At 32.1% G+C, this 14,322-nt stretch overlaps 1 protein-coding gene across 1 annotated transcript; it reads left to right on the top strand.

Annotated features, from left to right (window-relative positions):
- The first annotated feature begins 8,963 nt into the window (after positions 1 to 8,963).
- Positions 8,964 to 14,010, top strand: LOC105166084 (beta-galactosidase 3). The gene is made up of 19 exons (XM_011085307.3): positions 8,964 to 9,334; positions 9,454 to 9,549; positions 9,683 to 9,795; positions 9,953 to 10,019; positions 10,143 to 10,235; positions 10,352 to 10,495; positions 10,631 to 10,719; positions 10,806 to 10,911; positions 11,011 to 11,098; positions 11,204 to 11,322; positions 11,413 to 11,577; positions 11,655 to 11,833; positions 12,028 to 12,137; positions 12,307 to 12,416; positions 12,595 to 12,705; positions 12,789 to 12,902; positions 12,986 to 13,188; positions 13,295 to 13,631; positions 13,717 to 14,010. The coding sequence occupies exons 1-19, from the start codon at positions 9,164 to 9,166 to the stop codon at positions 13,837 to 13,839; spliced, it is 2,538 nt and encodes an 845-aa protein (XP_011083609.1). The 5' UTR covers positions 8,964 to 9,163; the 3' UTR covers positions 13,840 to 14,010.
- Positions 14,011 to 14,322: the final 312 nt, after the last annotated feature.

Below are 14,322 nucleotides of genomic sequence, written 5' to 3'. Positions count from 1 at the left end.
CTTAAAATTAAATTTACTGGGAGGTTGTAATTCTTTCGGTCCCGGCCCAATTTTAAAAAAAAAAATAAAAAAATTACGATATGTAACACTATGTTTGGAGTTTGGAAACCCTTGTACTTTTGTGATAGGCGTAGTACTTTAGAAAAAATCGAGAAAATAATAAACATAGTTAAGAATATTCAAAAAAATGAGATATTTACTGATACTTCATTTTACATAGTAGGAACTAAAACCAAAATCTCGACAGTCGACATCCCAAAACTATTTAATTTCAGTCAGAAGTTAAAATTCACTTTTTCCTTTAAAAATTTTTCAAACCAGTTTTAGTTTTTCGTAAGCTAGTGCTTTACTTTTCAGATATTTTTCTGATTGCTTTCGCATTTTTGTCGCTAAATTTCAAATATCCAAACATAGCAACGTACTATATATATATATATATATAATATATATACTTTTGAAAAATCGTCGTATGGACAAAAAATCGTGTTGATTATAATCAGAGGAATTAATTTCTTATTTCTTTAATGTCCTAAAAAAGCTTGGCAACACCATTTCATCATTTTGCCGTCCGTCTAATTAAAATATTAAAAATAAACTTATTTTTTTTTATATTTATTTACACACATAAGATCCAATATTAACATTAATTGGAGATTGGTTTGATGTGTTTGTAAAAGTGTAGGGCAGCGGACCTACAATTATATTTATATATGAATGAATGCAGTAGTAGTAATTATATTAGGAAGAAAAAAAAAAAAAGGAAGAGTTGTTGTTTGATTTTGGTTGGGGGCGTAGAGGATTTGATTCTTTCTTTCTTTCCAGCTCCAGTTATTAAGGTTGTTAGCTTGTAATAAACCGACATATCATCATCAACTACTTTAATTATTATGGAAGAACAGATACAGATGGATGGTTGTTTCCCTAAGACATTATTAATTGGTCCTTTTCATGTTGCTGGATTAAAGCTTAGCAAGATTAAAAGTCATCTATACATATATATATATATATATATATGCATCTATGATTATAATTGTGCATTTGTGATGGACTACATGTCCAAATAAATTATGTCTTTAAATATTCGATTCTAATGATCGACTCGAATGATGTCTTAGTCTAGTAGTTGACGTTAAGGCTGAGGTCTTATAAATAAGTTCGGGGTCATGGGTAATTTGAGTTTGTATGGGTACTTGTCTCGCTTTATGTGAATTATTGTACGATCATATTAATGGTGGTCGAATCGAGAGTTATTGTAATTTGTTGCTTACTTTTCAAATAAAAAAAAGGTATCGATCGAGTCATATTATTAATAAAACATTTCGTTCAGTTAATTGATTTTTTATTTCGCCTGTTGAAAAAACGATCAATAACTGTTGCAATTAATTGGTATTGGCCGCAGTTTTTCACTTTTATTTATTAGTAATTAGCCATTATAACAAAAGGTTATATTCTTCGTAGTAAATAATAAAAGTGATTGAATAAGTAAGATACTTTTATGTAATAGATGTGAGAATGACTAACCCCATCGCCTACATATTTTAAAAAAAAAACCCACAAAAAATTAATACTTTTTCTTCTGTAATGATCGTAATTCCAACATAGTATTTATTGCATTTATCCCTCCGTTGCATGCAAGCATGTGAAACCTTTTTTTTTTTTTTTTTTTTTCTATAAATCGGTGACAGTGAGTTTTGAATTTCAAGCATAATTTAACTGTAATTGGCCCTTAATTATATTTTTAAAAAAATGAGCGAATATAAAAAACCATCATAAATAGAACAAGTGATGAAATAGTATTTTTCGACGCATATGTCAGGGTCGTACTACTTTTCATTCTATCAATAACGGAATTCTCGTTAATGATCCCATAAATTATAAAAATCTTTACTTTTAATTCTTTTATTAATATTTTAATAAAAAAAAGTCATGTTAAGTAGGTGTCCGTCAACTGTAAACACAATCTTAGTACATGAATACATATGAAGAAATAATTAAGAAAATTGAAATGGGCTCCATCACAAACCATTACACAACAACTTGGAAACATACGACATTGGACTATATATATGAGAATGAAATGCACTCAAACGACCCTCGCCCCGTAATGAGAATGTAGACATATTACAAGACAGTTTTACTTTTGATTTAACCATTCATGGGCCTGCCAACGTCGTACATCAATATCATCGACAAATTCTTCTTTTATTTGATTTGAAGGTGGGTTTTTGATGCACTATAGATTTTTTTGATCAATTCATTGTAAAAAAACGAATCCATAAATTCAAATGATACACCGAAAGTCAATCTCTCGATCAAAAGAAAACACGATAGGTCGACATTCTCTTCAAAAGATATTTATATAACTTTTAGGAGAACCACCAAAAGACTCCAGAATTTAGAGTGTGGACGTTTAAAAAAATACTAATTGCTTTCTCTTGATGAACAAAAGGTCTACTGTTGAATTAAAGGAGGTTAAATCAAATCAGATTTGAGGCATGTTGAAGTTGATCTGATCGTGGCTCGATACGTATCAAAGTCCATTAGTAATTTAAAAACTCACAAAGAATCGTAAAGTTTTTTATCCCTGTCCACGTCATTGTGTTTGATGCTTTTATTTCCCAACATTCACAAATTTTAAATTTTTATTAATTTATATTTCGTTGACGTTGATGGGATTCGAATATTATTTTTTCTTTCCCCGACTATTAGGATGGTCGAGTAGCAAAACGAAGATGAAGTAGTCGTACGATTATGAATCTAGACACATAAGGGGAAGTCACATATTATGTGTAATCCACAAAACGGGAAACTGATTTGATCTGCTCTCATGACTAATACATTAAAATTTTCGAATATGAAAATATCAAATATGTAAGGATGAACTATCAAATTAATGTTGATTGATGATAGACATCCTCATTCAAGAATCTGCATAAAAAGTCAATAGTTGGAGTACAGCCAACCTAGACCAATTATTAACTAAGTTATTGCATTTCTACGACAAAACATAATATCAATGAAAAAATTTTAATGCTACTTTTAAAAATTGATATATATTAATTAAATAACAATAACTTTACTATAATATAGTTATTCAAAATTTGACAAATAATTTATATAAATTTCATTAGAAAAATTATAAATTTTCTTACAATTAATTACTATAGCTAAAAGAAGCTTTGCAATGGCTATTAGCCGTTGTTTCTACAAGTGTAGTCAAAACATTAGACATGGCTAAAATCATGACAAATATTTTGGATATGACTAAAAATCATGGCGAATAATAATCAATCATGGTAAAAATTATAATTTTTAAGCCGTGGTCATTTATAGTGTAGCGAAAATTTAATTTTTTAGTAGTGATTGTCACTACTAATAATTTCTGATATGTCTATACATTGACAAAACAAACACTACAAGAAGAGATAATATTGACGATAAAACATTTAAATTATGATATTAAAATTTTCACCATGTACAAAGCGGTAAAATCTTTTATTTTTTTTTCAATTTTCATAATGCGAATAATTAATGACAAAAAAATTATAGAAATAGTTATCACTATAAACGATCAGTGAGATATATGTATAGTGACTACAAATATAATTGTCACTATATTTCGTGTTATCACTGAGTTGTAACAATAAATGTATCATTAATTAATCATTACAACAACTTAGTTACGGGTAATTATATATGACACAAGTTAAAATTATTTTCACTTAAGATTTTATATTCTTTGCGGCAATACTAAGATTCTCACTTATATTATTTTTTGTTGTAGTGAAACTATAATGAAAACTATGTCGTTTATTGTTGAATCGTTACTGTAATATACGTTACTAATTAGAATTTTATGTACAATTCTTTTTTGTCGCTAGGGACAAATTTTATACGATAATTGTAACTATTAAAATTATAAAATAAAAATTATATATTACTAGGAAGACATATTGAAACGTGATGGAACGGGTGCAGTGTGCTATGCTCCCCCATGAAAACATAGTGTGTAGGAACAACACCAAGCACAAGAATCTCATCTATTTAATTAGGTTGCTGTCTGTTGAAGATGATGTCCGAAAGATTTGATGGACTACACATTATAGTTCAATTCAATTATTGTAACGGGCCATTTGATTTTGTTTTTATTTTTATTTTTATTTTTATTTTTAGTTCTCAGCATTTTCAATGGAGTGAAAATATTTTTATTCATTTTTGTGTAAGAAATGAAAATATGGATAGGGACTGAGTTCGTCAAAACCCAAGATTTGATCCTTCGATATATCTTAGGATTCATTATGAGATTCAACAAATATAATTGTCACTGTATTTGTGTTAGAGCTGCTAAAATAGTTTTGTAATTTGAGAGAATATCAAAATTATTTCTTAAGTCTAAATTTTTAAGTACATGTGCATGTTTTATTTCTTTTTAAGAATATCAAAATGTCAAATACATTTCTTACTCTATACATATAAAAAGTATAAATTTAATTAAAAAAATTACTGAATTCTTTATGTCAATATATATATGTAACACGCACATATTTGTTTCATATATTAAAAAATATGTCCAAAATCTATATACTATATTAATTAAATGAGAGGCTTATACCATCGAAGAAGAATATGGACTAAATTAACCTTAACTATATTCAAATTTCTATCAATAATTATTTCGTCACGCATATTAAGATTGATTCATCTTATTGGTTTCGATTCATTATTTTTTTTTAATTTTTATTTTTATTTAATTAACAAATAATTAAATCAAAACCCATTTATACTTACAACTTGGGCCATAAGTCTAAATGGGCTACTTTAAGTAGATTTGTGCAAAAACTGGGCCAGCCTTTCACGTGTTGCATTCCTTCAACTTATTCTCATTCATCTCCGTGCCACATACAACTCCGCGGTGTAAACAATTCAAACAAAAATCTTTGTCCAAATTAGATTTAATCATAGATATTGAATTTATATTATGAGTATTATCGCATTTGTGATCATGTCATATGTCGCTCTTTCTAAAATTTATATCGTTCAATATAATTTATTTCAATGCATTGAGTCCGATTCAAATTAAAAACTATAGATCGTGGTTGGAGGAAAAACCTCATTTTTCAACTAGAATTTATTTACTTGTTTGCGTTATCAAATTTTGGTTAAACCTAACTTGAAGTCTTCACTAAACTTTGTTATCAAATTCTATTACTCATTTTTCTCCACCTAAAATGTGTATAATTAAAAATAATCAATTATCAATATTAACTATATATATAACCACTAATATTATTATTATGGTGAACCAACGACTATTATTAATAATACCCCCTCAAGTATTTTTTTCTCAAAGTCCAAGAATAAGGAAGTAATCCCTCCACCAAGCAGGTCGGGCACTGCTAGCCCATAAACAAGGTAATAACTTGCATTATTCTTGCTAAACTGACAGGTCCAAAAAATAAGCTTAATCCAATAGGTTAAATCAACATGCAGCAAGAACGACACGTCACACAAGCCGTTGACACCTTAGATTACATCATAATAAAAACCAAGGAATACGGTTGAGGCATTTTTTTGTTGGAGTTGTAAACGAAACATGAATTGATACCCTAAGTAAAGGAGGAGTAGAGCGTCCCTTGTAAAATAAGCAAAAGTAAAAGAGAAATGATGAAAATGGAAGTGAAATTGGAATGTAAGTAAATGATGAGAGCACGTGACGCAGATGACGATGTAGATTGTGTCTCAAGATCATACAGCTGCTGCTCATCATGCATGCATTCACGCACATCCAACGAAGCCGTGAACGCAACGCACCTTCCACTCAATCAAACGACACCCATTTTAAACCAGCATTCCCATGTCCATCCTTTATTTTAATCTCTAGATTTCAGAATATTTAATAAATAAATTTAAAAATATTAAATATGTGAATTTATAAATATTGTTAGTGATAAATTATTTAAAAATTCTAACATGAGCTATTTTAAAAATAAAATAAAAGGATAAAGTCGAAATAAGATTATTATATTGAGGGTAAAGTAGTCCAAAAAAATTAAATTTATTTAAAAATAAAAATAAAACAACTAGAAGTATCCCCCAATGTGTTTTTTGTTTTTGGCTTAAAAATGTTTTTTTATAACAGTTTTAAAAATAGAAATTGGCATCCTAAACACTGCAATAGTACTTTTTTAAACCTAAAAGTTAAAAAGCGCTTTAAAAAGGCTCGTACAAACACTCTCTTATTCCCTTAGATAAGGAATTAGTCATTCAGTTCCCCCAATACGATATTAGCTATTCCCATTATATAAGGAATGAGTTCTTTCTTGTTTTTTCTTGTATTAATTTAATGTTTAGTTTTAATTGTTATAAATCTTAGTATTTTATGTATCTAGCACTAAGAAATAATTATGTATGCATTGTAAGAAAAAAATTATATTACTTTGATACTTAAATTATTTTATTAATTCAAAGTATTGAATAAATAATTGTAGATGCACTGATTAAATACATTAATTCATTTGATTGTTCGAATTATTTTCTTTTTTTGGTAGAAAAATATTACCTATATATGTGTTTAACAAGTCAATATATTATTTATTACGTAAATAAATAATGTATATATATATATATATATATTTCAATAATAAATGAGATGTTTTATAAACCTTCATAAGTAATATTGAAAAATAATATTATTATATAATTAAATTCACATATTCAATAAAATATTTTTTAACAAGAATAATTAAGAGCAGATTTGTCATAAATATAATTCTATTTCATTATTAAGTATTATTTTTTAATTATAAATTATGTTAATGGAATCAACTATGAACTAAGAAATGACTTGTATATATTAACTAAAATATGTTGGCATGAGTTTGAAATTAAATTTGATCGAATCAAATTAATTATAAAGTTAGTGCAATATATTTATTACATGACTAATTACTTTTTATGAATTGTACATTAATCATACGACAAGTATATTACACTTATCATATAATTATAATAAGTTTATTTAAAATTAATTATTTCAAAATCAATCATTAATTATGCAACTGGACCAAATTGACCTCTAATCAAGTTGGATGATGTGGATCTTTTTTCTTCTATTTATGCGCATGTGTTCCTAATTCATGACTGAGATCCGACATTTGCTCTCAAACAAAAGTCTTCCATCATTCATTCCAATTTCCACCCATTTTCTAATTAAGAATTTCTGGATAGTTAATTTATTATTATTTTAAATAAATTGATTGTTAAAATAAAATAATAATTCACATATTCATGGGATTCAAACTCACATATTATTATTTATTAGGAAATTAATTGAAGAAAGTCAGGCTTTTGGGATGGTTCATAGATACGTAATAAATATTAGGATAAAATACATAAGTATCTGCTAACTTTCGTGAAATTATAATTCTACTTTTTAAGGTTGTGATTGTACTATAATCCATTTCTATGAAAATATTCTTTGAGGTGTATTACACTAATTTCTTAAGGAATATTTTTGTAATTTTACAAGAGATAAAAGGTGTTTTATGTATTTAACCCAACTTATTGGGGTGCTAATGTAATTTAGCCTAAATGTGATATTTATAATGTAGTCCGTGGGTGTGTTTGTTAGGGTGCACGTGAAGAGTGGAAGAAGACAACGCATACGATGAGCCACGTGATTCTTAACTCATCACCCCCTGCCCAAAAATTACATGCTTCCATCCACTACTATGATTCCTGAGTTGAAACCCCAACTACATACACATCTCTATTTTCCAAATAATATTATATTTCAAATATAATGGAAAAGAATATCAACCATCCCATCTGAAACTTACTTATTTGTTTTTTTGCTTGATTTAAATTTGCATGCAATTTATAATTTCTGATTTGATATAGATAATCATCCCGTATTGATTGTAGATGAATAGTTGAGTGACTTATAAGTTCTAAAGCCTCATTTCTTAATGAAATGTCGTGTTAGAATAAAATCGAGAGATTCGTATGAAGATAGAATGAAAAATATTTCATGTAATAGAGTATCAATTGAGTCGCAAACTGCATTAGTGTGTTATTATTTTACACAAAGGGTATGAAGGTTTGTTGAATATGTATGATGTAGGTTACTGGTGACGTAATGTGATTCTTGTCAAAAGGCATATTTATATATATATAAAAGAATTTTTGTATTTTTATGATGGTTTTTGTTGATTTTCTTAGGTGGGTGTTTGTTGAAATTGAATTTTGTTTTGAGCAAAATATAAAACTAAAAGAATAATAAAGATTTGAATAGAGGGAGTCAGTGGAGTGTGGACTTTCTCCACATTAATTTATTAATAAAATTTGAAATATTATTTTTAAAGAGGGTTTTGACTTTGTTTTCCATTCTTCAAGATACATGAATTATTATTATTATTATTTTCATATTACACTGACATGCAAATTCCATGCAATTTCTCATATACTATAATTCATTTTTTCTAAAACAGTAATTATTATATGATTATGTCAGTGTCTCAATCTCAATAAATCATGTCATATATCAGTATTCAATTAATCCATACAAATTATGACAAAATAAATACGGACACACACCGTAAAATTCAAACTCATAAACTTAAATTAATTTACGAGATCATGATATTAATCACTGCATTAAAACATCATTGACAATCAAATAATATAAATTTGAAAAACTGCAATCTGCATCACTACCAAGAAACCTCCTAATTTACACTAATAACTAACATTTAATGCAGCCCAATCGAGCAGTAACTTTCAGCTTCAAATTCATTAAATAATTCATGAAAATAACTTCTTTGTTTTTTAAAATTTCCTTCGAAACTGCAGTTCCATTTCTTGAACTCCACTTCATTATTTATGAGTAATCCAAAAAAATTTGCAAACAAGAATCCAGGCAACAAAGTCTGGAAATTTTTGCTGTCACTTTCTTGCAGTGGGGGAGAGAGCATTTATTAATCAACAGTGATTGCAAACAGATGTTCTGAATCTGTTTCTCCACCTCATTCCACCACTTCCAAATCTCACCGCTTCACTGTTTCAATCTCTCTTTCCTTGTGTGTTCATGCAGATTTAAAGAGGGCTCCAAGTACAGATTTTTCCTTCACATTTTGTACAGGAGAGGGAGAGAGATTGAAAAGAAATGGAAACTAACTCAGTTTCCAGTTTAATTCTCTTCTTCTGCATTTTCTTGGTGATGGGCTCTCAGTTGATCAGTGGCAGTGTTACTTACGATAACAAGGCTGTAATCATCAATGGGCAAAGGAGAATTCTTCTCTCTGGTTCTATACACTATCCAAGAAGCACACCTGATGTAATTCTCCATCACTCTTGTTAGTTCATCTTTTTGTGTTTTTTCACTCACAATGGAGAAATGATTTGGCTGAGACTGACTTTTTCTTTATGAATTTTGGTGAAATGGGAATGCTGCAGATGTGGGAAGATCTCATTTTGAAGGCCAAAAATGCAGGGTTAGATGTGATTGACACTTATGTGTTTTGGAATGTACATGAGCCTTCTCCTGGCAATGTGAGTGAGTTGTCCTAGATTGTCCTTTTGTTTGTTCAGTTCTTGTATGAAATATCATGAATATTGACTGTTTTCATTCAGTTCTTGAATTGTTATTTATTTACTTCTTTTTCATGTCTTGGCCATCTTTTAGTACAATTTTGAGGGTAGATATGATCTTGTGAGATTTGTGAAGACTGTGCAAAAACTTGGGCTCTATGTTCATCTACGCATTGGACCTTATGTGTGTGCAGAGTGGAATTTTGGGTAATTTCTGTGATCACCTTTAAATTTCTACTCTGAACCATCTGTTATGTCTCTAAATAGTTTGCACTACAAAATTTAGGCTGTTTTACTGCTCAAGTTTCTGTTCATTTCATGAAATTTGGGTTAGAATCAAGAATGTTAATCCTATGTGATGCAGAGGATTTCCTGTATGGTTGAAGTATGTACCTGGTATCAGCTTCAGAACAGACAATGAGCCCTTCAAGGTTCCTTATTCTTGCATCCGCTATTTCGTGTTATTTTGTGAACTTTGTTCAGATAGTTCAGTTGTTTTGTTTACTTTTCGTGTGTGTAGTTACTTTGAATTTCTGTGATATTGTTGAGCACAGGCGGCAATGCAACAGTTCACTCAAAAAATTGTCGGTGTGATGAAAAGTGAGAACCTCTTTGAATCACAGGGAGGTCCCATTATATTATCTCAGGTATTCTTCAAATGAAGATTGAAAAGAGTTCCCTTCTCTATATAGACGATAAGTATGATAATTTACCTTCCAATATCCAAACTTACTAGAATGATGTCGCGATTGTTCGTCAATAGATTGAGAATGAATATGGAGCACAAAGGAGAGCACTTGGGCCAGCTGGGGAGGCATATATGAACTGGGCTGCAAAAATGGCTGTCGCGTTGGATACTGGAGTTCCGTGGGTCATGTGCAAAGACGACGAGGCCCCTGATCCTGTGGTACATTATTCACAACTCCCTGTTTTTGAATTGCTTTACACAAAACACCACCCTTTACTTCATGTTTTTTCCACCTCTAATGTGCCTCAATTATGATGAGATCCGTCAAGTAATTCTTCTTGACTGCTGCAACAGATAAACGCTTGTAATGGCTTTTACTGCGACTCCTTTTCTCCTAACAAACCTTATAAACCCACTATGTGGACTGAAGCTTGGAGCGGCTGGTAATTATAGCATTACGATAACTTTCATTCTTGCTGCTCATGGTTGGTTATTCTTTCTTTCTTTGTTTCTTACCACAATCTTTCAGGTTCACCGAGTTTGGAGGCCCAATTCTTCAACGGCCAGTTCAGGATCTTGCGTTTGCAGTTGCTCGCTTCATACAGAAGGGTGGTTCATTTATAAACTATTACATGGTTAGTCTGTTTGCTCGTCCAAGTTAAACTTAACTGCGCATGAATCTCCCATTTAAAGCTCGGTTCAATAGTTGAACTCTCTGCAAAAATACTGAACAGTTTCACGGAGGCACTAATTTCGGGCGCACTGCTGGAGGTCCTTTTGTTACAACCAGCTATGACTATGATGCCCCAGTTGATGAATATGGTGAGAAAACTAAATACTGGATAATGTCGACTAAGAATGTTTCACATTTGACGAATAATATTGACATAGATGATATATTTCTCATGCCGTTTGTTTTCTTTCCAGGTTTGATCAGGGAACCCAAGTACGGTCATTTGAAAGAGCTTCACAAGGCCATTAAACTTTGTGAACATGCGTTAGTCTCATCGGACCCTACAGTTACTTCATTAGGAAGCTCTCAGGAGGTTTTATTCTTCAGTACAATGCTTCCATTTCTCTTACAGAAATGCTTATTTTAGTTACGGTTATCCTTATCAGAAACATGTTATTTCCAGGCTCATGTGTTTTCCTCGGGAGATGGAAGTTGTGCAGCTTTTCTTGCAAACTTTAATAGTACTTCTGCTGCAAGAGTCTTGTTCAACAACAAGCACTACAATTTACCTCCTTGGTCTATTAGCATACTTCCTGACTGCAAAAACGTGGTGTTCAACACTGCAAAGGTAAGTCTAACCGTAAGGCAGGTGAGCTAATTGTTTGGTACACGAATTCTGATTGTGATGGTTCTGTGATCATCTAGGTCGGCACACAAACTTCACAATTTCAAATGTTACCTTCTGATTCTCAATTGCACTCGTGGGAGACGTACGGCGAGGATATGACTTCACTCGACGACAGTACAACGTTTGCAGCAATTGGACTTCTAGAGCAGATAAACGTCACAAGGGATAGCAGCGATTACTTGTGGTACATTACTAGGTAAGTCTTTCGTCCAACTCCCTTTTAGGAACTTATTAAATTGCACTGTTTCACGTAGATAATCTATTAAATTATACTAGTAGCTGCCACCAAGTGGGATCGACATATCAAATGTTCCTTAACTTTGAGACAGGTTTTTTGAATTATAGAATCAACTAACTAAATCTTTCTTTCTCCATGTTTCTTTAATCAAGCATCGACATTGGTTCGTCAGAGTCGTTCCTAAGAGGAGGACAGAAGCCCACTCTAACAGTGAACTCTAGAGGCCATGCACTACATGTCTTCATCAACGGTCAGCTTGCAGGTTGAAAGTTTTCTTGATTGCAAACTTCTGCGCTTTGCTACAAGTGTTCTTCTCATGATATGGTCCAAATTGTTCAAAAATTGAACTAAATAAATGTATTTCAGGTGGTTTTCCATAATTTTGTTTTTAGCAAAAAGTTGGATTTCTAAGTTGCTACCTATCTTTACAGGATCTGCTTATGGGACAAGGGAAAATACGAGATTCACATTCACAGGACCTGTGAGCTTGCAAGTTGGAACGAATAAAATTTCTCTGCTCAGCATAGCCATGGGACTACCAGTTAGTTCTATACTCTTGACTAATATTTTTAGTTAGATAAAGATTTACGACAGGGTCAAAACTGCATTGAATGTTGGATTTACTAAAACCAAGTCAAATATATGTAGAATGAATCTTTTTTACCGTATACGCAATGATTCAATAACTGATCAGAACTAATGTCATTGAAAAATTCAAGAACAACGGAGTGCATTTTGAAAATTGGAATGTCGGAGTACTGGGGCGAGTTGAGCTGGCCGGGCTGGATCAGGGGAAAAGAGACTTATCAAGGCAAACTTGGTCTTACAAGGTGAAACGAGTCTGAATTACTCTTGCCATAATTTTATGTTTCCGGCATACTGTGCCACATTCTCACTTGTTTTGTGTGAATAGGTTGGATTAAAAGGCGAGCAAATGAATTTAGTCTCTCCAGACAAGGTTTCGTCCGTTGAATGGGCGCAAGTTTCAGCCATCACCCAAAATCAACAGCCTCTGAGATGGTACAAGGTAAAGCTGAAAACATAGATTCTAATGTCCTTTAAGTTCTTATCTGCGGAAATTCTTAACGTGCTGTTTTAAAAAAATTTAAGGCATATTTTGATGCACCAAGTGGAGACGAGCCGTTGGCTTTAGACATGAGAAGCATGGGGAAAGGTCAAGTGTGGATCAATGGGCAAAACATAGGAAGATATTGGATGGCCTATTCAAACGGAAACTGTGGAGTCTGCCACTATGCTGGTACATTCCGAGCCACTAAATGTCAACGCAGCTGTGGTCAACCAACTCAACGATGGTAAGATTCTTCGAGCGAATAAAATCATTAGAAACCAAACATGAGACTGACTGAGAAGTTCACATCAAGACATCTTTTGACCAATACTCTTCCGTTCTGGTTTTAGGTACCATGTTCCTCGATCTTGGCTGCAGCCCACACAGAATCTCATTGTACTATTTGAAGAGTTAGGTGGAGACGCATCAAAGATCTCTCTCGTTAAAAGAACGACAGCAGGTGTTTGTGCAAATGCATTTGAGCACCGTCCATCGGTTGCAAATTACCAGATCCAAAGCACCAGCGCATCCAAAATGCTTCATCAGGCCAAGATCCATCTCAGCTGTTCACCTGGCCAGTCGATCTCGGCCATCACATTTGCAAGTTTTGGGACTCCCACCGGAACTTGTGGAAGTTTTCGGCTGGGAAACTGTCATGCACAGAACTCCCATTCGGTCGTAGAGAAGGCAAGTTCTTGATGCACCGTTCTTCTAGTGACATCTCAGTAATAGTAACTTTGACACTAACGCAGTCCTCATTTGCTCTTGACAGATGTGCGTTGGGATGGAAAGTTGCAAGCTTGCAGTTTCAAATAGCTACTTCGGGGCGGACCCTTGCCCCCGTGTATTGAAGAAGTTATCTGTTGAAGCGATTTGCTCTACAAAAATGAGTTGAAGCCACTTAACAAGTGTAGATGTTAGAATACTAGTAAGAGAGAGGTAGAAAAATTTGCAGGGAAAGTTGTCATATCCATAAAGAAATATTGTTTCTTTTCCTTGTGATTAGTATCATGCTGTCCGAATAGATCGTGAATCGTTATTAATATTCCATTTTATGATCTTATCATAGATTCTTGCATGGATAATGTGGCAGTATAGTACTCTGCAAAGTGTAAGTGTCCGGACAATTCTGGACTGTTCAGTCAAATTATTACACACAAGTGCATGGTTATGATGAAACGAGGCAACAGGAATGGTCCCTTTATGCCTAAGGAGAGCTCTACATCCTATGCAGAATCATAGTTATTTCCAAACTTCAACACCTTCATCTGTATATCTCCATTAAATTATGCTTACTACGAACGAATTACAGCCTGTGGATGTTTCGCTAAGAATAATAAGAATTAATTACACTTAGACCCACTTTTTCTTAAAAAAG

Source organism: Sesamum indicum, linkage group LG7, assembly GCF_026168435.1.
Source record: "Sesamum indicum cultivar Baizhima isolate 11 linkage group LG7, ASM2616843v1, whole genome shotgun sequence".
NCBI lineage: Eukaryota > Viridiplantae > Streptophyta > Magnoliopsida > Lamiales > Pedaliaceae > Sesamum > Sesamum indicum.
This window is presented reverse-complemented; position numbering and strand designations above follow the sequence as displayed.